The following is a 24,300-nucleotide window of genomic DNA, read 5'->3' as shown; positions in this document are numbered from 1 at the left end:
CAGTTCACTGCCTCTGACCCAGGACCTTGACACTTCAAATGGCAGAAAGAGGACAGCTCCTCTTAAAAAACACTTATATGAGCTTCTATTATTGATTTTATTTGGAACAGGTTAAGGGAGAGGGGTTCCTGTCTGACATGTGTCTCTATCTGAGAATAACTGAGGCCCTGGGACACCTGGGACCTTAGCATGTGGCCTGTCACTGTCAGATCAATAGATCATTTCACAAAGGCCCACTCTGCTCCTCGGGGCCCCGGCGTCACACCACGTTTCAGGCCTGCGATGGAACATGGCTATTCTGAGGGAATGCACAGCTGTTGTCAACTTCACCTGTCACACTGTCAATAGACACACTTGACACCTCACCATACAGATGGGTGTCATGTGTTGGAGAGATAGAGGGATGGGATATCATGTGTTAGCATCTACCCACTTACTGTCAGTTTCTCACCACCAGCATTGGATGATTTCACAGATTCGCTTTCATTCTCACTTTCCTTCCTTCCTTCCTTCCTTCCTTCCTTCCTTCCTTCCTTCCTTCTTCTCACATACGAGCAGTGTTTATGTTCCTCCCCTGGTGAAACATAAATATGTCTCCATTTCCCCAAAGGGGTCATTGCCATCTTAGCAGGCTTACAACATCTCTCTCGTTCCATCAGCACTACCTCCACCTCCTCATCACCGCCCTCACCCCCCTGTCTATGACATTTCTTGCAGACATTTACTGGGAGACCTTTCTCTGCTCGGCCACTTACAGTGGCTGCTTTTCAGACAGTATATGAGGATCTTCAGGGAATTAAACACACCAACTGCCACCATATTCTCTAAAGGAGCTATCAGCCATCTCAGCACTTCTGCGCTGCTCTCCCCCTCCTCTCCTCCTCCACCTCCTCTTCCACTCCTTCCCTCCACTCCACTCCACACTCCCTTCATCACAGGCTTCTAAGGGACAGTAGATCCCACAGGTCTTGCTACTAACAGGTACAAATATGCTCATTTCTTTCAGCGTAACAAGGCTGGGCTACCTCTGTCTGGAAGTGTGAGTGTGTTAGTCCACATGGGTGTGTTAGGACTTGCATCATCCAGCAGTAACGTAAACATTCACGTCATTGACTATGTGTTGTCTCCTTTGTGTATACACACCTATAGACTGTGTGTCTTTATGGATTCAGCTCTGTCATATTAGTACCCATGGCTGCACCTGCCAGTGTGTGTGTGTGTGTGTGTGTGTTCACATCCCCCTTTGTTTGGATTTAATTGAGTGTGTAGGGCCGTAATGGTGTGTGTCAAAGTGCAGTTGAGAGTGTGTGTGTGTGTGTGTGTGAGTGAGTGAGTGTGTGTGTGTGTTTATCCTGGTAAGGTGACATCGCACCTCTGTCTACTGCCTGTTTCCCTGGAGACTGATTGCAAGAAGGCATTGCTCTGACAGGGAGAGACCCCCAAGTCTAACACATTACAACACACTCACACACACACACACACACACACACACACACACACACACACATTCATATTCATTACCAACACATGTAGTGAGCGACTTATCACTGTGAGGGAAATTTGTTCGTAGACAACATGTATTTGCTCTCACATTTGTGTCAGTAAGGGTGAGGTGGGGGCAAATGGGGAAACCCCCTTTTCTAAATACTACCTGGTCAAGTGTGTTTGTTTGTGTGTGTGTTTGTGTGTGTGTGTGTGTGTGTGTGTGTGTGTGTGTCTGCCTGCTGATTGAACTAAAGAAGCTCAAAAAGCTCATTATCTCCACATGCTGTCCACCGAACCACTGATCAATACACACTAATCACACACTTAATGCACAGCTGGACAAAAAGAAACAGCATAAGAAACACACTTCCACACACGCATAACACATGCACACACATTAAGGGTATATGCCAGGGATAGTATCCAACAAGCTGAACTCACCTTTGGGGTTTTACACAGGATACTAGCTTCACTGTAGCTAACATTCTTTCAGAAGTCTAATCTTGTCCTTCTCAAGCAACAAAATTGATCTGTTTATTATTACCGATTATTGTAGGGTGTATTTTTGAACTTTGGACAGAGCCAAGCTAGCTTCTGGTCGTTATGCTAAATTAAGCTAATGCCCTGATGGCTCTAGCTCCATCTTCCGGTTTAACTCCCAGCAAGAAAGTGAATCAGTGTATTTCCCAAACTGTAAAACATTGACTGGTTACACAAATGTCTGTAATTCAAAGTTTTTTTTAACTAAAACACAGTTAATTCTTACTGTATCCACATGGCTGCAAAGGCCTGTGTGATGTATTTTTCATCATGTGCCCGTGTTTGTGAAGGTTTGTGTGGACTGTATGTACTGTGCACTTGACTGAGAGGTGACTGAATTTTTTTTTTTTTTATCAGAAGTAGTTGTGCAAGAAGATCTTTCGCTATCCTCATCTTTATAATTTGTCTTTATGGGAGCGTAGAGTTACACGGATGACTTTTTTCTTGTTGTTCCGCTACAATACAACAAACAAAACAGCTCTTCTCGCTGTTAGGAGCTTGCCATCTTGTCTAGCGCCACTGGTTATCATAGTTTATCAAATTTCACTGTTGCTGCCTTTGTCTAGAGTTTAACACAGGTACATTAATTTAGAACAGAAAACACCTGCAGCAGTGGTGTCCAATTCCTGCCAGCCAATCGGCACCGAGAATTCCCAGTAGTCATGGCATAAAAAAAAATAATAATAATAATTAAGAAACTGAAATGAACAGACGGCAAGCATGTACACGCACATCACCGTCACAGTCGAGTCATTCGCTATAAAGGTAGAGTAAGTGAAGTGGAAACAGGCAGAAACAAAAATTTTTTTGACAATGGAATGGGCAGAACTGAAAAAAAAAAAAACCTGAACAGCCAACATACTGCTTGAGGTAAACGCAATGAGAGAGGTGAGAGAGTTGAGAGTGAGAGGAGGTAAACTTGGAGCAAATCACATTTCAGCTTTCCAATGTGACTGTGTATTTAAAGAGATTCGCTGCTGAAACCCAAGTCTGCAATTCCCTCATTAGCCCAACATTGTTGGCTTCTTTTGCACCTAGTTTGCTTCGGTGAAATGAGATGTGAGCAGAGGAGAGACAGACCAAGACAGGAAAAGAGAGAGTGCACGCAAATAAAGACCAAAAGACAGCTAGAGCTTTGGGCAAGCTGATAGAGGAAATCAGTGGAGAGCCAAACCTAGATGGTATTTTCTCAGTGTTGTGCAGTGGCCCATAACCACAATGATATGAGCAACAAATGAACAACACTCACTTAATGCTCTCCTTGTGTGAGTCTGTCTGTATGTGTGTGTAATTGTGTCTGTTATATAAATAGTAGAAAGGGCACTCCGTCTCATATTGAATCCTCGTCGATTTTGATAATTATGGGGAAAAGGCATACTCATCAGAGGAGTGTGCCAATGAGGATTAACAAACTCAACTGTGTGTGTGTTTCTGAGTGTTTGTGTGATGTGGAATTAATAACATTAAGGCCATGAAGCATCTACTGAGACCCTAAAAAAACACAATAACACACTAACACACTCTATTTTCCAGGAGGCTGACTTGCAATATATATTCATGAACCCAAAATGCAATGTAGCTTTGCTTAATAACATCATGAAAGAAAGGCTGAGTAATACATGTCCAAACTCAGAGTGCACACTCGGATCAAGAGAGTTGCCAATGAATGCTTAACAACATCCTACTTAACAGCAAAAATATCTAACTTCAGATGCCGCAGTCTTAAGGTGGCTCAACCTTTGTGTGTGCACCATGTGACCTTGGTGCTCCTTAAAATGAATGCTGTTTGGATTTTTTGTCTTTTGTGTGTGTGTGTGTGTGTGTGTGTGTGTGTGTGTGTGTGTGTGTGGGTGTGTGTGCATGCGTGTGTGTGTGTGGGTGTGTGTATGTGTGTTATATTCTGAAATTCAAAACATAGTCCTTGAGCTGATATAGACAAATGAATGAATTTAGCAAGTGTGGCTCTCAGAAACCAAAGCAGTGAATACAGCTAGTTGTATTTCTAAGGCTTAGAAAATAAGTCAAATGAAATGTTTTGTTTGACTGCTGATTTCTGACATTTTGCATCTGTGAACAGAATCTTTTTGTTCCAATGTTTTACAAGTTGGGAGGGCTTTTTACACAGAATAATGACACTAAAACAGTCTTAAAAAAATAATGTATGAAACCTGGTGAACTACACTGACAAAATCCAATTTTTGATAATAGGTCACCAAACCAATATCAGTCCATTTTTATTGGTTCTTTTTCCTCTGTTTTCCTCAAAATTTAAAGGGTAAGTATAGTGAAAGTCTAGATTTTTGTTTTTGTCAAAATATCCAGTGAAACGAACAAAATTAGCAGTGAACTGATCCTATTAGCAAGCACTGCCTGTTTTACCAAAGCATGATATATCTAATTCCTTGGTGTTACAGAGCTCCATTGATGTCCAAAAACTATTAAAAACACATCAACAAGCCACACCGTTGTACTGGGTTCCCTTATACCTCCATCCAGCTGCAAATATTTTGAAGAGCACCAAATACATATTAATCCACTGCAGACAACAGTCCTCAGCAAATTCACTCTTTACTGCTGTTTGAGTAATATTAGCTTTAAATAGGTATTTGTGATTTCTTAAATTGACCTCTTCAGTGGGAATGAACTTGGGCTAAGGGCCACAGACATGGTAAGAAGGAGGAAGTTGACGTTGCAAAGCATTTGGACAGATGTTTGATGACAGATGTTTGAATGTGATATTTTCATTAAATTTGTTGACAGTACCAAACCTAAACAGTCACACCAGCATTATCCTTTAATGTTTGTTATGTGCAGGATCTGTTGATGTTTGACATCTGAAATATTACATAATACTGTGCTCATCCTGATGACTGTGCTTTATATAATAACTATTTTAATTGATGAATTACAAATAGTTACTTATTATTATAGTTCTGTACTTTATTAACTTAATCTTGTAATTCTGTTTCCCTATATGTGGAGTTGTATGACTGCTGCTTCTGTGTATGAGTTAAAGCCATGGTTAGACAAGTTTCTCCAGTGAGAGTTACCTGCCTGTGTGAGGCATCAGTGTTGTTGCTATGGTTACCTGCAGTTTAACATACGGCGTGCTGATTTAAAATGGTGATTAAACTGTTGACCAGAGCTACAAATGAGTCGTCCTATGGTGAATTTTAATGGACATCTGTCAGCCAAATAGAAATAGATGTATCTTGTATATGGTGTGATTTAGGTCAAGTACTCTGTATGATATGTAATCTTTCTTATTAAGTCAGCTTCTTAACTCTGGCTCTTTTTGCTTTCTCAAATGAATCACTCGAGTGCAAAACAATCAATCAAAACACACTTTTTACTTTTGATATTCAATCTGTAGGTCAGAGGTTCCGAACCTGTTGGCCGTAACCCACCGGTGGGCTGGTATTGCAAGTGGACCAACAAATCATTTGCAACACAGTACAATTTTGGTGAAACTCCTTTCATTGTTTTTTTTCTCTTCTGTTCTTATGGTCTATCACTGTGATAAGCCACTGATTGGAAATTTTATGTTGTCACCACCAGACCGTCATGTACTTGTTTGCTATCTCAGTCTGTATACTCAAAGATTACATCCAGTATCAAAATGGATAGGTGGTTAGCCACAGAAAGAGTTAAAAGGAAAGAGACTCAAGAGACAGATGGTGAATCAACAAGTGATCCCCGCCACCCTGTAAAACAGCTTCCTGAGCTTCCTACATATTCCCCTGTTTTCAGTTCAGTCCTGAATGTTCCATCGTTATCATTAAAATGAAAAGTGCTCCGAGAACACATTATTTGTTAAGGGGTCTGATGTGGGCTACCAACATTTTTGAGCTTTTCAAGTGGGCCATGATTTGGAAAAGGCTGGGAACTGCTGGTGTAGATTAATGTAGATCAGATCTGTGCACTTGTATAGATGTGGTAATGTATGAATGTGTTTGGACGTATGTGTGTGCACATGTGTTGGTAACTCCAGTAGGTGTAGCTGTACTCTGTGTGTGAGGTGAGGGGGTTAAAGTAGCCACTCAAGTGCTATGAGTTGTATTGATCGGAAGTTCCCCAGTGCATTGATTATAAACCCTATGAAACCAGACAAGCAGAGGTTTTAAAGCTTGACTGCAGAGTGATATCGACAAGTGGCATACTACTATTCTACTTCTGTTCAGCTTTTGAAAGCCTGTTTTGTAAATGTTAGTTCTTATTGTTTATGCTGAGGCAGTGCCACCATGGTACACATGGCATTTTAGCGGGGGAGTGACATAGGACATAGTGTGACATCTGGGATGTCTGACAAGTTAAACCAGAGTTTTAATCTTGACATTCAAGACATGAATGATTCTAATGGTGTGTGTGTCCATTTTCTCTTTACAGAGCTCCATGTATTCTCTGGCCCTGAAGTGTCTGATCAGCCTGTCCACAGTCATACTGCTGGGCCTCATCATAGCCTACCATGCACGGGAGGTTCAGGTAAAATACAAACACATGCCAACACCTGCAAACATATGCATATGGACACAAACTAAATCACAGGCGGGTGTGTGACATTTTGGCAGCTTTGTTAGCTTAGCTTTACTGAGAAGACGATCAATACCACTTCAATGTCTGTGTGTGAGGTATGGAGCCAGAGCTGGAAGACGATTAGCCTAGCTTGTCTTAAAGACTAGAAGAAGGGGAAAACAAATAACCTTGCTCTGTCCAAAGGTAACAAAATCCACCTACCAGCACCTGTAAAGATCATTGATAAAGATGTTTAATCTATGCAAAAAGCTATAGTATAAAAGTGTCAAAACAACAACTTATCTTTTTACAAATAGTTATGTGTGTGACTATTTCAAGAATTAAGGAAGTTTGTTACCTTTGGACAGAGTCAGACTAGCTGTTTCTCCTTGTTTCCAGTCGTTATGCTAAGAAAAGCTAAGCAGCTGCTGGTTATAGCTTCATATTTAGTGAAGCGATGTATTGATTCATTGAATGGTATTCCTCCTCTCATCTCTCTCTTGGCAAGAAATAGCACTTCCCAAAATAGCAACCAATCCATTAAAGGAGCTATAGTATTTGTAAGTTTTTCCTATTGCTACACAGCTAACAATAGCATTAACAACCGGTTACTTCCCAGTCTCGCCATGAGAATATTTACAAGAAGGGGTGATAATATTCTGCAGTCTGGATGCAGAGACTTTCAGAAAGTGACGAGACAGTTAGCATGCTAACTTCAGCAGAGGAAGTGATCGAAATAGAAGCGTTAACCATTGGTGTTGCTTTCCACCACTGGAGACAACTCTTGGTGAGTAAAGCGATGAAGTTCGATGCTGAGCTCATAACGTTTCTTCTAGACTGATAAGCGAACCGCTGTTAATGCTAACGTCGCTGTGTGTAGCAATAGCGGAACTTCAATGCCTTTTGTTTGGGTTTATATAAACAAAAGCACATCTGAGCTCTGTCCATAGTGTACACATTATGTTGTCTTCCCTCAGGGTCTGGAGATAGACCAGGGGACCCAGGTGTGTGTCGGCTCCAGCCAATTAATGACATTAATGAGAGTCTTAGAGGGATCAACGAAACAGTCTGGATGGCTTTGCATCAAGTAGATATGCACTGAATGTTAAATACACACTCAGCCAATAACAATCCTGTCATTCAATAGATGCACAGAGAACACACATAAACATGCAAACACTCACGCACACAAGGGGCACAAACACACACACATAGACCCAATCTCTTGTAAGGCTGAAACAATCAATCAGAAATGCTTTCATGCTTCATGATATCTGTTTTGCTGTTTGTCATTTCACTAATATAATGGTACCATGGTCATTTAGCCGGGGTTTTCATTGGAAGCCATTTGCAATCGATGCACATTGACTATTTATGGGAGCCTTGCGGGAATCAGTCCCAATGAGTGCCCCCACACCAGCTATTACTCCCAACAGCTAAACCACAGAGCCACACTCATCCATCTAACCACATATTAGGTTGATGCTGGGACTTTTTTTTTTTTTCATTACATCACAGCTTAGATGTTGCTGGAAATGTCTATTAAAGTTCCAGCAGATCTGCGATGGGGATTCTGATGCATACTGCTCTGATGTTCAGACTCGCCGTCTGTGGATCGATAACTAGATGGCCATTGCTTATTCACTGTCATACACAGGGACTGATAGACTGGTAATCACTCTGTAAGAGGCAGCTACAGTGTATCAAGAGACACGAAGAAATGGAGCCGTCTCAATGCATGCACATGACGTGCACGTGCATGTGTGTGTTTGCATATATGGTTAAGCATTCATTGATAAAAGAACCCTCGTTTCTGCTCACAAGTTTGATGTCACATTCACATACGGAGTCAGTCATCCACCCACACACACGGTGGCTGCTGCACGTGACAGGCACACTAATACCAACAGGAGAAGAGATTGAGAGTAGCTACTGTAAGGCCGACAGAGAGAGAGAGAGAGAGAGACAGAGAGCGAGAGATAAAATGGTCTTTTGTTAATCTCTTTGAGAAATAATTCCTTTTGATTAAATGAACTTATGAGTTTGGGGAGAGTGTTGTGAAGGTATGGGTGGGGATCGCAGCAGGGTGGGGGAGGTGATTTGGGATTTAACCCAAAATCCCCTTTGAAAATAACTTGAGTGAGGATGGTGATAATTCATATAAATTTTTACACTATAGCAGCTTACCGTTTGAAAGGATGATTCTGGTTTATTATAGCAACAGTCTCGTTTTCATTGTTTTGGCCACCAGTTCTATCCCGTGCTGTAACATTGTACATGTACATACATGTACAGTGTTATAGCACTGTTCTGAAAGCACATAGTACACCCAGAAAATCTAAACCACCATAGGAGGTAAGACCAAATGAGCACAGCTGAAATATTGGTAATAAGTCCTCACTGCACAGGAAAACTGTGGATAAACAGCAAGTTTAATCATCTTAGAGTTCTTTGTGTTCTCTCCCAAATTAGTTTGGCTAATCTGGGTATTTGGTAAAAAACCTGTGTAATCATGTGACTTCTTTTTGCCCTTGTAGTACTCTTTTTTAGCAATACTGACAACTTTCCATAATTTAGCAATTAACCTGAGGTGCACAATGTTACTATGGACAATAGCAGCTAAACTCCATTATGTTCACCTGCTAGTGGCTAACTGTATCTGTCTGCTGTCTGGTGCTGGGCGAAGTCAGTTTAAACATCTGCCTGCTGCAGCTGAAAACAATGCTGATGAGGTGAGAGTGAACCAAAACAGGAAAGTTAATGAAATATTGATTGAGTGAAGCTGGAGTCAGGACGTGTTTAGCCTAGCTTAGCAAGACGACGGAAAGCAACAGTAAACAGCTAGCCTGGCTTTGTCCGAATTCAAAATTACATCGACTAACAACTCTAAAGGTAACTAATTAACACGTTATACCACATTATATAACACATTCACCACTGACATAAACAGAAATGTAAAAATAACAATTTACGGTTGTAGGGTCAGTTAGATGCTACGACAGCTGAGCGCAGTGACAGTGTCTCACATATAGTTCTCTGCATGCATGCAAAACTGCTTTCATGTATGTAGGCTACACCTGAAACCATACATGTTTCATTACATGCATGTTAATTTTATTATTCAGTACCTGCCTGCTGGCTTCAACCCGATTTGCTTATATACATGATCAGCATAACAAGCGCCAGTTTGTCTCTGGTTTTTATTGTTGGGTGCTTGCTTCACCCACACAGACACACACACACACACTCATGAAAAGTAATGTCGTGCAAAATGAAAGGCATTGTTCAATAAAGATCTCACTCTCAGATTATGACACACTCTGCCGGAGCATTTTGCCCAGCATGTAACAGGATATTACACGCATGTACACACACAAAACACACACACACAGACGTATATATAGGCTACATTTGTACAGAAGGTCGGAGATGCCGAGTCGCAGCAGATCAGAACGATGTTATCGAGTTTAGCTGACATTTATACCCCTTCTCTCTCTCTCCCTCTTTCACTGATCTCCATTTCTCTCTCCCCTCATGTCTTTTATCTCACAGTAGTTTTTGTTTACCATCATCAGTGTGCTTCTCTTTTTCTTTCTTTTTTCTTTCTGTCTTTCCTTCTTCTCCTGCTTCTCCATCATTATCAGATTAGATCTGTCTCCCTTCTCCTCCACTGGGCATCAATTCAATTTTGTTGTTGAGTTTCACATCCTTTCTTCCTGATTCCTCTTCTCCCTTGTTACTCAGCATTCAACTTCTCACCTTTTCACCCTTCTCCTGTTGTACTTTAACACTTGCCTGCATTTCTCTCCTTTTAAAAACCCATCACGCTACTTTTTCCCCCTTTTATCTCGTCCCCTTTTCACACAGTGGTTCTCTGCTATAGTCCTCTCTTGCCTCTTTCTTCTCTGGCCTCCAGTTTTGGATGTTTCCCTCCTCTTCCTCCTCTCTTCACTGTCTCTTCTAATCTGTCAGGGGACAGCCCAACCCAGTTGTTCTCAGCGTGAAACAAGGAAGAAAATCAATACAGTGCGAGTCATCAGTAATCATCACAGATTACAAATATCTCTCTTATTCACTGCCATCAAATAAAAGAATTTTGAGTTCCTGTTAAGTACTGACAGTAATTAGATAATTAGTTTCTGTGAATGGGAAATTGTGTTTCAAAGGTTTGTGCACTCATGTAATTCCAGCGTTACAGTGAAAAGTGACAGGCTAAAGAGACGGGGAGCTGACCTGAGAAATGGTTTGAAGTGAGAACATTGCAATTTTGTTTTGTGCTTAGTCAGCTGAGCCACTTTGACACTCCCTGGGTTTGTTTCTTTCATTTTTAATCCAGAAAACCGGAAAGTTAAAATCCCAGCCAAAAAGCAAAACAAATTCAAATTTAAATGAACATGCTGTGTTGTTGTAACTTTGATTTTCATTAGTTTACTGTATGTTTAGATTAAATCAGTGGAGCACAAATTAGCACACTGCAAAATGTTCTAAATCCTATTACAGTGAGATATTTGCTGTTAAAATACTCTAGTCTGGATGGCTACTTATTCCTAAATTTCTCATGTTTCCCATGCTCTCAGTTGTTCGTGACTTGTCACAGATGTTTTGTCATATCACAGTACAAAAAGCACAGGTGTAAATAAAGAAATTATTAATGGTTGAAATCATGTTCATGCTGCTTCAGTTTCAGGGTCCTTGTATTTTTCATGCTGACTCACTGTCACACTGTCATGGCTGACTGGGACACTTGTTTAGAACAGAGCCATTGTTTATGTTCTTTGTAACACCTGTGCTCTTCATGCTATCCTCAGGCAAAATGGCTGCTGTGAAAAAGGCTTATGAATATCAAGAATCCCCCAAAACCTCAACAAAATGTTGCAACTGGAACAAAAAGATATTATCCACATGGCATCTCATTATCATGAATAGTTTTCTTATTAGTTTTACAATAGATTTTTAGATTTTACTGTTAATTGTTGTGGCATGGATGGACTTCGGACTCTTTACTACCACATGAACAGTATTATATCCAGTAGTCACAGGGAGATTACCATCAACTACAAAAAAATCTCGATTTTATGGATAGAAAGTCCTGTCAGGACCTGGCTGTTAACATTTATGTACAATTTATGATGCTATTAATATATTAAAAAGAAGCCAAATAAGATTAGCTTCAAAGCGTTATAAATGTTTTGGGTTTTTTTGTAATGGGGAGGGTCTTAATTAATACATAAAAGATATCTAATTAAAAGCTTTACAATACTTACATTATAGAGAAAAAAGATAAAAGTCAGACAGAGACAACTATTCAGGAAGAGTAGTTCCTCCTCTCTTCCTTTTCCTCTGAGAGAGAAATAAGGCCTCACTTTGTCCTCATAATGTCTGGGCAAAATTGTACAATTCCCAAGTGCTTGTTCAGGTGGTTATTGGTGTATCATGTATGGTATTTCCAGCTCTGCTGTGCAATTTGCATAAAAGCCCAAGATTGGACTGCAAGTGGTCATCAGACTGCTGGCTGTGGCTCTGTGAAAAAGTAATGACATTTTTTTCTGAAAGCAGTCAGGAATAAATAATTTAAATTAATTAATTTTTGTTACTACACATCCACACATGTACTCCTATACAGGTCAGTGGTATATGTGTAGTAAATAATCTTTTTTCTTATTGAATGTATTTCTTGTTACTTATTTTAAAATTTCTTTAGAAAACAACGCAGAGATTTAATTTAACTTTATTCTTAAAGGGGAACTAAAGTCTGTTTACAAATGTTTGGCAGTAATGCTGCATATGAGAGGAAAGTTGTATAGTGTTTTGAAGCTGCATAAAGTCCAATACATTACACACTACATTTTGTGAACCATCAACTACTATATTTACGCTTAAGTGTATCTATGTGTTTTGAGAAAGTAGAACCCCTTTAAAAGACAAGGAGCATTATCTTGTTCATTATGTTTTGTTTTTTTTTTATTTATTTGTTTGTTGAGTCTGGATGATTTCTGATCATATTTACCTTGCAATATATTGTGTATATGCACTTTTGGCAATTTCTCCTTCTCTTCTTTTCACAGATTTTTGCTGAATATTTTGATGCCCACATTCATTATATAAACACCAACAAGAACAACCACTTTATTACAATAAAACGCTGCAGGGGTGATGTTTAACATCCTGACAACCTGTGTAGTCTCATACAGCCACTTGTTAGCAACCAACCTTTTTTAACACACATAAAAATTTGAGGAAATCACAACTTGGGTATTTACTGACTTGTTTTATGTCGTAATAATGTCTGGAGCTTGTGTTAATCACAGACCTCATTTCAGGAATCTAACCAAAAAAAAACCATTCAGAAAACCCATAGACTTTGGGATGAGGGAACCTGAAGTGCTAAAACACTAACTAATTTCCAGGTTTTAGGACTCATTCCTGCAGCACTCTATTAAGACTGGATTAACTTGAATGGTGCAACCATGGTAACAATACCATATTCCTGCTGAACTGTGACAAATCATTTAGCATTACACACACCTTGGAGATCCAAAGACAATTAACATCTTTACAGAAATCTTTTGGCAGAAAACTTTTTCATGCCTGCTGCCTGGGCTCCACAGGCACTGGCCTCGTCATTGAGCTGAGCACTGAATAACAATGAAATAGACTGAAAGCACAAAGTGATCAGGGCTTGGCTTGCAACGTCAACATAATTCATGCATGAATCGACAATTGAAATGATTGGAGGGACTGCCCAATCTGTGCAACTGCACGCCATCAGTCTGAGTTAACATTGCACCCAACTGACTGAGCTTGGTCATGAATAATGGAGACTGAGGATTGAAATATCATTGGTTTAGCCAATGATGAATAAAAAAAAATTACCCTAAACACAGTAGTTATTGTGAATCACAGTTAGTTTTCAACTGGCCTTTTGGCAAATCAGAAGGACAAATGATTCATAGGGCCAAAACCATGTTGCATGTTTGCTTGAAACTTCAGGAGTGAATAGAATACAACAGAATATTTCAGCAGCTTTACACCTTATCTTTCATGTGTTTCATGTAGCATCCAGGGACGTCTATACATGTCCATGTATTTGAAGTTCTGGTCTGTTGCATGACTCACTAATCTGCCAGCTCACCAGTGGCCCCTTCTTTCCTTTGCACATACACACACACAAACACACACAGAGAAACTTTTACATGCCCGACAACAAGAAACAAAGTAACTCTAAAACAAAAGGATTCATTTCAGCTGATAAACTTGCAGGAAATCCAGACTTGAAAGGCAAAAATTGAATTGTTTTTGAAATTAATCAAATAGAAACTCAAAGAGAGTGTGTGAGAAAGGGATATTTCTCCAGTCCATTTGTGCACTTAAAGCATTAGTGAACTGTGTTATTCAGTTACTTTTGGAGGATTTCAGAAGCAATCATTGATCAAGAAGACACCAGCTTGGCACTTTCAGACACTCAAATGCAGGCAAGATAAAGTGAGAGAAAATAGCAGTAGTCTTCTACAAAGGGTTGTCTTCCCTCCTTTAAAGTGAACCTGCAGTCCTGAGATGTGTAATGCTTGGTCATTTCATGATGATATGTTCTGCAGATTCTGCATAATGTAAATCTTCCCTGGGAAATATAATGGAAGCGAAAATGAGAGTGGCATAAACAACAGCAGCCTCCTTCCATAGACTGTAGACATGAAATAACCATTTTACCCACTCATTTCCAAGAATTAATTTATCGGATGCCATTTGTGTCTCAGTAACCTCTGGCCATTTTTAGTGACACTGAGTCTTTTATATTTTCCCTGAACAAAAGAAATTCCTGGTCTCAAGTCCCCACTGGTTGAAACCTCTGCTCACTCTCTCACAGTTGCTGTTTTTAGACTTTCTAGTGACAAACTAGGCAACACTGCTCATGCACACACCACAACTGTGAACCTTTCTTCGTCTCTCACACTTTCCAGCATTTCCTTTTCACCTTCACAACACCCTCACCCCTTTCTTTCCTGTCTCGGCAGTGTAGAAACAGAAATGGGGGTGTTCCCTCAGAGCTGCAGTTACATCAGGGAAAGCGTGTTATCCTCTCTGCATATTCACATATATCTGGGTGTGTGAATCTGTGCCTGTGTTTGTGTGTGTGTGTGTGTGTGTGTGTGTGAGTTTGGCTCGCCCCAGTTATTTTCTGCCAATGCCAGGGATTTCCATGCTGTAGGACCCAGACATTTCCCATAGGTGTGACTGTGTGTGTGAAAGTATGCATGCATACTTTTTGATGTTCGCTCTGTCACCGTCTCTTTCAATGATTAGGGCCATCTCCATCCCAGACTGAGGTTTAGTCTTTTTTCCTCCCATGTGAAATGTCGCCTTGACACTGACTTGCCTGCATCTACCCCTTTTTTTTATTTTTTTTTCAAGTCTGTGCTGCATTTGACAAGGCCGTCTGGATGCGTGTGCACGTGTATGTGTGCATGTGGGCAAAAATTTCCCTGCATGTCTCGTTTGCTCACTTGGCAGAGTCTGGCCAGCACTGTGTCTGGTTCCGTGATGAGAGACATCTGCAATCAGGGACTTAACACGATTACAAAGCTACGACGGCCACGGGGACTGGAAGGGGTTGAGGCATGGTTGGATGGATGGACGGCTGGGGAGGAAAGATGAATGGGTGACAAACTCCTCCAGCAGGTTGCAGATGTAGCAGTAGGAGCAGAGGGGGGATGCTTCAGGTGGAGAGTGTCCTCTCAGACCTCACACCTTCACCTGTGAAGAGACCTCAGCCTATTTCTGGCACTGTCATTTTCACACATCTCCCCTTTTTTCTCCCTGTTTGTATCCCTTGTCCCCCGCTGGCCTGCTATTTGTTTTTTTCTCTCTGAGTTTGCCCTCCTTCTGTCCTGTCTGCTTTTTCTCCCCTTTCCTTGTCCCTTGTCCTCTGCCCTGTGATGCCACATTTTGTTAAAATTAAGAAAATAAAAGAGGGCACAATTTTTTTTTTCCATGATCTTATTCATGCTTCCCTATGGGCTTGTTCTTTATGTCGGAGTTTATTTAGCTTTGATGTTCCCTGACCTTCCTTGCCTCCTTATACAGTTGATGGGGTGTCTCTCTCTCTCTCTCTCTCTCTCACACACGCACACACACACACACAATCCCTACCTACTTTTCCTCTTCCCAAACCCCCCCCATTCCCCCTCCCTCTGTCCTGGTCATGCAGGGGCAGTGGCACTCACTCACTCCCATTGACAGATTACTTTCCTAATGGAATTTAATTATTTATCCCTTCCTCATGGCGATTTAGCCAGGAAAAGACCGACAGCAGGAGCGCGAGGGAGGACAGGGCAGGAGGCGAGGGTGGAGGCAAGAGGAAGGGAGAGGCGCTCATTTCCTCCAGTGGCAAGAAACTGGATCACCTCCGTTTTGATTTGGAGAGATGTCATTCAGAGAGAGAGAAGGACGGGGAGAGAGGGATGCTAGGATGAGGAAAAACAGAGAGGTTGACGGAGACAGAGAGACAGAGACAGGGCTGATGGAGCGGCTCTGTCTCACACACAAACACACACACACACACTGGGAGAAATGAATGAACGATTTGCAGACAAAAAGTGATGTCCTGAAAGTATGAATGAATGAATATACATGAAGTTTGGCTCCCCTACTCAAACAAACAGTCACACACACACACACGCACAAACTTGTTTTTGTCTCCTAAAAGGACATTGCATTGAGCTGCATTAATTCCCTGGAGCGTGAGCCTAACCTCAACCATAACTATACGTGCCTAACTCCAATCCTAACTCTAATTTAAACTGAAAAATGACTATTAGCCCTGAATTTCAATGGTTTACCTTCTGGCAACCAGGTTTTTGTCCTCAAACGAGAGGTCAGTCCCTGTAATGTGACAGAGCGAATAGGTTTTTGTCCCCAAACTGTGAGCACATATACACTCCCACACACATAAACCTTTACACGTCTCTGCAGAGAACGTGAGTGTTAGACAACCTGTGTTTCCTCTCTGTAGCTCTTCACTCGCTGTCGCACACACCTCTCCGTCTTTTTTCCTGTATCTCCTTTTTCTTTTTTCTTGCCTCGTCTCTTGCTGCTTTTCTGACTCCCTCTCTCTCCCCTTTCCTCTCCCCCTCTCTCTCCCCCTCTCTGTCCCTCTCTCTCTCTCTCTCTCTCTCACTCACTCTCTCTCTCTCGCTCTCTCTCTCTCGCTGGGGATCCTAATTAAGCTTGGCTGCTCTTTGATGTTGTCGCCTTGGCAACAGTCACCATGATGAGGCTGGGTCTGCACACTCTCTCTCAAACTCACTCAGGCATACACAAATACACACGAGTACAGTACACACACACACACACACACGCACACACCCTCATACACGTACATACACACACACATACACACACACACACACACACACACACACACTGAAATCATTAAAGAGTACAGCTAGCGTTTGACCCTTGGTTCAAATGATAGCTTACACAATGACTCAGGCATGTGCGTAGGCTACATACTGTATGTGTGTGTACACATGTTGGTTGCATGTGTACACACACGTTACAACAGCAAAACAAGGAAAACACATATATCCTGCTGAGCAAGATACAGATAATGATGAACAACCACCTGTGCATCCACAGGTGGTTGAGGAAGTGGCAGCGTTTCAGTCCACCTTCATCGTGACGGTGACCATTTGGCCACGACCCCGAGCAGCAGGCTATCATGCCCGCTTGTTCTGACGTTTGACCTGTTATTGTATTTGTTATGTTTTCCTAAATAAATGTTTGTGTGGGCTAAAAGCCCTTGAGATGAATCATGTGGTAAAGAGCAATTGTTAGCGATGCCTGTTACTGGAGGCAGTACAGCATCTGGTAAACTTGGCTGATTTACAGCAGGGGAGTTCCTCATTTCTCTCACCATGCCCCAGCCTTTCTTTATACTCTCTGTTTGAGCTTCTCTCTCTCTTTCCCTTTTTCCATCCACTGCAAGAATATCCTATCAAGGCATTTTTGATCATGTCCTAAAATTTTTATCTTATTTTTTTTAGTGGAACATGAACATGCCATTGCTAGATTGCAAGATTCAAACTTGCTTTTAATGCAAACCAACTGTGCAATTTGTCTGATTTATCTTGATTTTTTTTTACATTATATTTTGTTTACTGACAAAGTTCCCAGTGCTAGAAACTTTGTCTTCCTTTTCTTTATTCCTTTTTTTTTTTTTTTTGCAGTGTCATCCTTACCCCGATAGTTCCCCGTTCCTATCTTTATCTCTTCATTTCCTCTGCATTTCATCCATCTTTTTCCACCGCCTTCTCACTCTCTCATCAACCCCACCTCTCCCCACCCCTAGTTCCTGTCAGCACAGTCTGGAGGAGGGCCACTGTAATGAAACCTGCTCTTACCACTTCCTTATAACAGTGGCTTTGGCGACAATATCAAGAGTAACCACAGCAATTACAAACTACAAAACGTCAACATACATGGAGGCAAAACTGCAATTAAAGTAACATTGTTAGACGTGTGCTCATGAGACTGGCATTAATACCGGTGTAGACGTCTTTTTTTAGAAAAATATTGTGATTGTCATAATTAGGATCTTGTTTTACTCAAGAGTAGCAGCGTCAGATGACTTGGCATCTTTGGTTTAATTTTAGTAAGAGTTGTAGGTTAGATGAAAATGAGCCAATGTACTGTAAGGAGACTGAATGGATTACTGATTAGATGGTTGGTGTTTTTCATCTCAGAAAAGAGACATTTACTCTAAATTGCTTCTGGTTCCTTTAATCATCAGATCAGTCAGCTGCACTGATAAGTGGACTGTGCCGCCACAGTGCTGCTTTAAAAACAAGTGTAACTCCTCTCCTCTCTTAACTCTCCTCATGTCCTTCCTGTCCCTACAGCTGTTTGTCATCGACAACGGAGCAGACGACTGGCGCATCGCCATGACGATGGAGAGGGTCCTGCTGATCGCCCTGGAGCTGTTGGTGTCTGCAGTGCACCCGGTGCCCGGGGACTTTAAGTTTCAGTGGCGGGCACGGCTGGCCTTCTCATATGCGCCGTCGCAGGCCGAGGCTGACTTGGACATGGTGTTGAGCGTGCCCATGTTCCTGCGCCTTTACCTCATCGCCAGAGTCATGCTTCTGCACAGTAAACTCTTCACCGACGCCTCCTCCAGGAGTATAGGTGCCCTAAATAAGGTCAGAAGGCTTGTGTGCTTGCAGGTGTGCGTTTGTGCAGTTGGCATTCAAGAGTGTGGTTGCTAAAGGTTTAGCTAGAAAGAGGTGAGGGTGTTGTAATAGTATTAAGGTCAAGAGCTCTCTCCTCTGAATTAAATCTGTGTCCATGCCGTCCCTTTCATCCCTGGCCTCTATCTCTCTAACTATCTCAAGTCTTTGCTTCCACTCTGTCCTTCTAGTCCCCCTGTTCCTTTTCATCTACCAGTTCAAATACCTTTATTCTCCTTTTGTTATCACTCTGCATAGGGACCTAGATGTAAGCTATGGTGGATCTTTTGTAATACAATATGAGATGGGAGCATGAAATGGGAACAAGATATTGCATACGGCTCAAATGGGGCATGAAAACAAAGCACTCGAATGAGATTGCAATATGAGTGCGGAGGAACATGTACAAGCCATGCAATAAATGATTGGTGCCAGGTCTGTAATGACTTAAAACGATAAACATTACTGTAAAATCAGGAGGTGGAGATGTGGCGCATGTTGGAAATATGCAAACTATGAGGAGGAGGAGAGGAGGAGAGATGGAGTAGATTTTAGATGAGTAATTTTGCAGTTTGCGAGTGTATCTGCAATGGCACTGTTCTGACCCTCAGGCTACAGTGACGAAGAGAGGGGAGAAGCTGCCATTGAAGTGCGGCTCTAACATGACAACTCATTTATCAGCTGCTTAACCCTTCCAGGGCGAGACCATTGCTCTCAGAAGATCCATTTGCCTGAATTTGATGGTCTGCCTCTTATTGACAAATGAACCAAAGATTAAGAAAAAAAAAAAAGCTACACTAAGATAGGCCAATTACTCTAAGACAATGTATAGCTTGACCCGAGACAGAGGTTGAGCCCTGATCGCGACTCCAATTACAGTGGAGATTCTCCGAGTGCGGTCACTATCAAAACCTACTCTGAAGACTAATTAGTAAAACATCAAGTCTGTGTGGGGACCATCGTAGCGCAACACTAACCCTTGAAGAAATGTGTATTGCGGTGGCATTTTTCGGCTCCGCTGTACTGAGTGTGTGTGTGTAAATGTATTTCAGGTCCATTTTAACACACGGTTTGTAATGAAAACCCTCATGACTATCTGCCCCGGGACGGTGCTGCTGGTCTTCAGCATCTCTCTGTGGATCATTGCTGCCTGGACCGTGCGAGTGTGTGAGAGGTCAGTAACAAAGCTGGTCCATTTGTTTATTGTGCGTGAGCATGAGATAGAGTGTTGGTCTGTGATTGGATGAGGATTTCAACTGAACAATTAAATTCAGTTGGCAGGAAATATAATCTGGGACATGTGTGCAACATAATCCGTTTTTAGACTTCAGTTTACGAGGCTTTCGCACCAGTTGTACACTTCGTTTGGTCCAGGCAAGGAGTTGTGACTTAGTTTGTCCATTTTGTCTGACAAGAAAATAAAGAATAATATCAATATAATAGTTAACACTTACCACCTACCCCACTTCCTTCAGCATTTATGAGCAGTATACAAACACTTATGAGACATTATAGAGTAGTTAGGGGCAGATATAAGGACATTACTAGTTAATTTGTCAACAGCTTTGCATTGTCCCACAATGCATTTGAAAATAGTGATTACTAGTTGATGACCGGGGGGGTGAGTACAAAAACAGACCTATCCACAGAGCTACTTTTTTCCACGAGTTTATGTCATAAAAGCCATTCTACATACACAGGCAAACAAATACATACTATACTTATTTAAATACTTACCTGCTGTAACCACATGGCTTTGCAGACTAGTGTTTTATGGGACAAGGCAGATGCTTTCTCTGTCATTGAGGGCAACTGTTGCAAACTGTAAATCAAATTGATATTATTATGAGTTATGTAACTTTATTGATGTACCATCAAGTGGAGAGTAAAAAAGTGAACATTGCTTTTGATATCTTTAAATGCTTTTGGAGATAATCAATGAAATATGGGAAACTGTCAGTTGGTTAATAAGCTTGGTGAAATACATCATTGCTCAGCTGCTGGGAAGCCGTTGTTTGGTCCACATCCAGCTTTAATTGACATTTCCTCTCCTCTCCAAACCAAATTACCGAAGGAAAAAAAACACATAAAATTGAATTAAACTGCTTCAAACAAGGTGCAAATTTGAGAATTTGGAGAGCATGTCCCCTCAGGCAAGGGAGTAGAGAGCACAGAGCAAATATATCTATCGCTAATATCCAGGGCTAAAATTTGCGTTTGTCTGTTGAATTAGTTTTTGAGAAAACAACTTTGTTTCAAATCTTCACCAGGTTTGGTCGCTATGGTAACAGTGTTGTGCGTAGGGCAGAAATGATGGAGGCAAGAGCTGCAGTTATGTGTTATGTTCTGTGTCAGGCAAAATTGCACGACACGTGTTTGAGGTTTGACGCCTACATTTGCAGACAGGACCAGTGGGCCAGTAATGTTTTTTTATTTTTATTATTATTTATATCTTTTACTATTGACAGACTTTATCCTCTGAACATGTTTTCTTTCAGGTATCACGATGCCCAGGACGTGACCAGTAACTTCCTGGGAGCCATGTGGCTTATCTCCATCACTTTCTTGTCCATCGGCTATGGAGACATGGTTCCTCACACCTACTGTGGCAAAGGAGTCTGTCTGCTCACAGGAATCATGGTCAGTACATTTCCTCCCTCTCTGCCCTCTTTTTCTATCTCTCCCTCCCCGTGGCGCTGTCCTCGCCTCGTTCAAAGGTCAGCAGATTAGAGAGTGTGCTGTCATTTGCGAGAGAAATTCTGCCATTTGTGCAATTTGGGCAATCCTCTCTGAATTAGCCTGCATCTGTGCTTCTGTGTGTTTTGGGTGTGTAGGCGTGCAAACAAGAGCACATTAGTGGTTTTGTGATCATGTGTGTGTGCGTGCATGTGTGTTTGTCTGTGCGTGTTATTCCTTTGTCTGTCCTCATTGCATAATGAAGGTCCCACCTTTCAGTGTGCCATGTCCTCCCACTCTCACTTTCTCTCTTTTTCACTCTGTCTTTCATTTTCTTTCTGTACCACTATCTACCTCTCTTTCTATTAATCCCTCTATCTCTCTTTCCCTCTCTGTCCGTCTCTCCTTCCCTGAGGCCATGTGTTTATTTCTATTTTCTATCTACCCTCCATCTGTTAGCATCAGTGTTTAAGCTGCCGACTGCTCCTCTATTTGCTTCACTTCACAGGTGTTTTTCCCTCCTCAAACTATTTCTTCATATTTCGTCTTTGTCTCATTTTCTGTCCCTGCTTTGTCATTCTGTCCTTCTTTGTCTTCATCTTCCTCATTTCTAATGTCCTTTTGTTAAAAGCGCAAGTCTTTGAAAATTTGACAAATTGGTCAACTCATTTAGTGATATGAGTGTAGACACCACTCATCTTTTCCCATGCTGTCATTGTAATACCCTTCTGAATGATTTGGGGCAATTAGTCTTCTTTCAAAGGCAGGAAAATTAGACTTTTTAATAGCTTTACAGCTAAATGTCAAGTAATCTTAAATTAAATGTGCTAATACATATGCTGGCTTTTGTTGAAGGTCACGAAAGAAAAAACAAGACTCAAAAATAACATGTTACCTGGGAATGCTTACCTCATAGGACACAGTGTGCTACATATTTTATGTTGCCGAAGGGGAGAGTAAAGTGAGTAACAGAGGACAAGTGTGCAGCTAAAAAGCTGTGGGTGTCGCACCTGAGTTGGGGATATTGCAGTTTTTTAACAAATTACATAATATTACTTTTCTGAATTACAGACATGTGCCATGCATACAAAAGCACTACAAAATGACTTTCATTTACAAAGAGGAGGTGGTCTAGTAATGAAATTAAGAATTTTTCATTAAATAGATAATGGCAGGAATGCCATTTTTTTTTTTTTAATTTATGTTTTTAAAAACTAAGGGAGCGACCGCTCATGAGCTTTGACTCACAGAGGGAATTCCAGTAGCATAGCTGAGGTTGTTAAAATGAATGAAATGTCATGGCAGTGTATTCATACAAAGGAAGAGCAGCACAGCACTTCCTAAAAGGCACCTTTAAATAGTGCTTAGATCAGTTTAAGATGTGATAATGTAACCAATGGCAAAATCAACCAGGAGAGCTTCTGAATTGTTTTAGTTTCATTAAAGAAAATAAGATAATAGGCTGGTTAAATAGCATTTTATTATTAATAGTCTTCTGTATTGCACTGACACACGATACACTGATACACGTCTACTACTCAAGCAGCACTGACCATGGCTGAGTATTGAAGCCAGTGAGATGCTGCTTCATGACTGCTGGATGATGATTAAAAAAAAAAAAAAAACCTAAGAGAGGGAAAACAACATCAAAAGTCCATTCACCTTTTTCTTTATTTCCTCTGATGTTTAGATCTGTGTAGTTTTCAAAATTATATTTCTCACTAGTTACATATAACTTCCCCAAAACTCCCAAAACCTACATGTGTATTCTTTCATCTTCACTGTGTCTGACCAAACTCTCTGCATTTGCCAGCTCACCTACTTTCTTAACTGTATTCGTGTGAATAAACACGCACTTTCACAAAGACACACACAAACCCCCAATTTTCTGGGTGAATCATCCAATCAGTGTTTTAGTGTTTAAAGTGCAACTCTTATTGAAATGTTAACACAGACACACACAAAGACACAAAAAAGGGGGTGGATACACGGTCGTCCCAAGCCCACTGCTACAGACTGCATCCTCCACACAACACTGACACAGAGCTTGACATACACTCTTAGTATGACTCCCACACACACTCTCCTCCCCTGTCACACACACAAACACACTCCCGCTACACTCTTCAGAGAGTTCAGAGTGGTTTATTTTCGTTGATCATCAGAGAAGGAGCGGGGCTGCAGGTAGAAAGAGGAAGGTGAGGCTCGTACGTGAGGGAGAGCAGGCGCAGCAGGTCGTGGGAAATCAGTGTGGAGGTGACTTGAAAAGAAGATTTTAGAAAAAGGAGAGCGGGGGGCAGGGGTGGCAGGTCGAGGGCACAGAACAGGATATTATTTTTTTTCTTTGTTGAGAATTACTGTAATGAGTTTCTATAGGAGAAATCCTTGCTGTTGTTACTATGACAACACATGAAGGCCAACAGTGTTGGATTATACCACTGCCCCGAGGCTACCTGGGGGTGTGCCAGGTGTTAGTGTGTATATGTACGTGCTTTCATGTGTCTGTGTGGGTAGGTGGATTGTGGTAGGGTAGACTACAGCAACATGTTCAAATATGGGGAGCTTGTATGTTGTCTAATATAAAGCACATCAGATAATGTGATTCATGTGTGTGTGCATTTGTGTATTTGCATACTTATATCTTTATTCAGGCATTTTGTTATGAATGGTAACACTTTACTTTAACTATGCAGCATCGATAAGAAGTATATAAACATTTTTTAAAAATGGTTTATAACACAATACAGTGTAGTTGTACACAGATATAAGTGTTGATTCATGAAGTTGTTGACAACAAAACTCCCCCTGTGGGCACCCATAAGTGGAGGCTGCTGTATAAACAGATAACAAATGACAATATGGTAAA

The 24,300-nt window shown here is 41.2% G+C and overlaps 1 protein-coding gene across 2 annotated transcripts in view; it reads left to right on the top strand.

Moving 5' to 3' along the window:
- The window catches only part of kcnn3 (potassium intermediate/small conductance calcium-activated channel, subfamily N, member 3), a 46,259-nt gene that overhangs the window by 6,372 nt on the left and 15,587 nt on the right, over positions 1-24,300 (top strand). For both annotated transcript variants that reach the window (XM_071470132.1, XM_071470131.1), the window contains exons 3-6: positions 6,412-6,507; positions 18,435-18,731; positions 19,811-19,932; positions 21,257-21,398. In XM_071470132.1, coding sequence (XP_071326233.1) covers positions 6,412-6,507; positions 18,435-18,731; positions 19,811-19,932; positions 21,257-21,398 — 657 coding nt within the window. The remainder of the gene's footprint in view (positions 1-6,411; positions 6,508-18,434; positions 18,732-19,810; positions 19,933-21,256; positions 21,399-24,300) is intronic.

Source organism: Trachinotus anak, unplaced genomic scaffold (genome assembly GCF_046630095.1).
Source record: "Trachinotus anak isolate AG129_WGS33_773 ecotype Australia unplaced genomic scaffold, CSIRO_AGI_Tana_v1 ptg000032l, whole genome shotgun sequence".
Lineage (NCBI taxonomy): Eukaryota > Metazoa > Chordata > Actinopteri > Carangiformes > Carangidae > Trachinotus > Trachinotus anak.
This window is presented reverse-complemented; position numbering and strand designations above follow the sequence as displayed.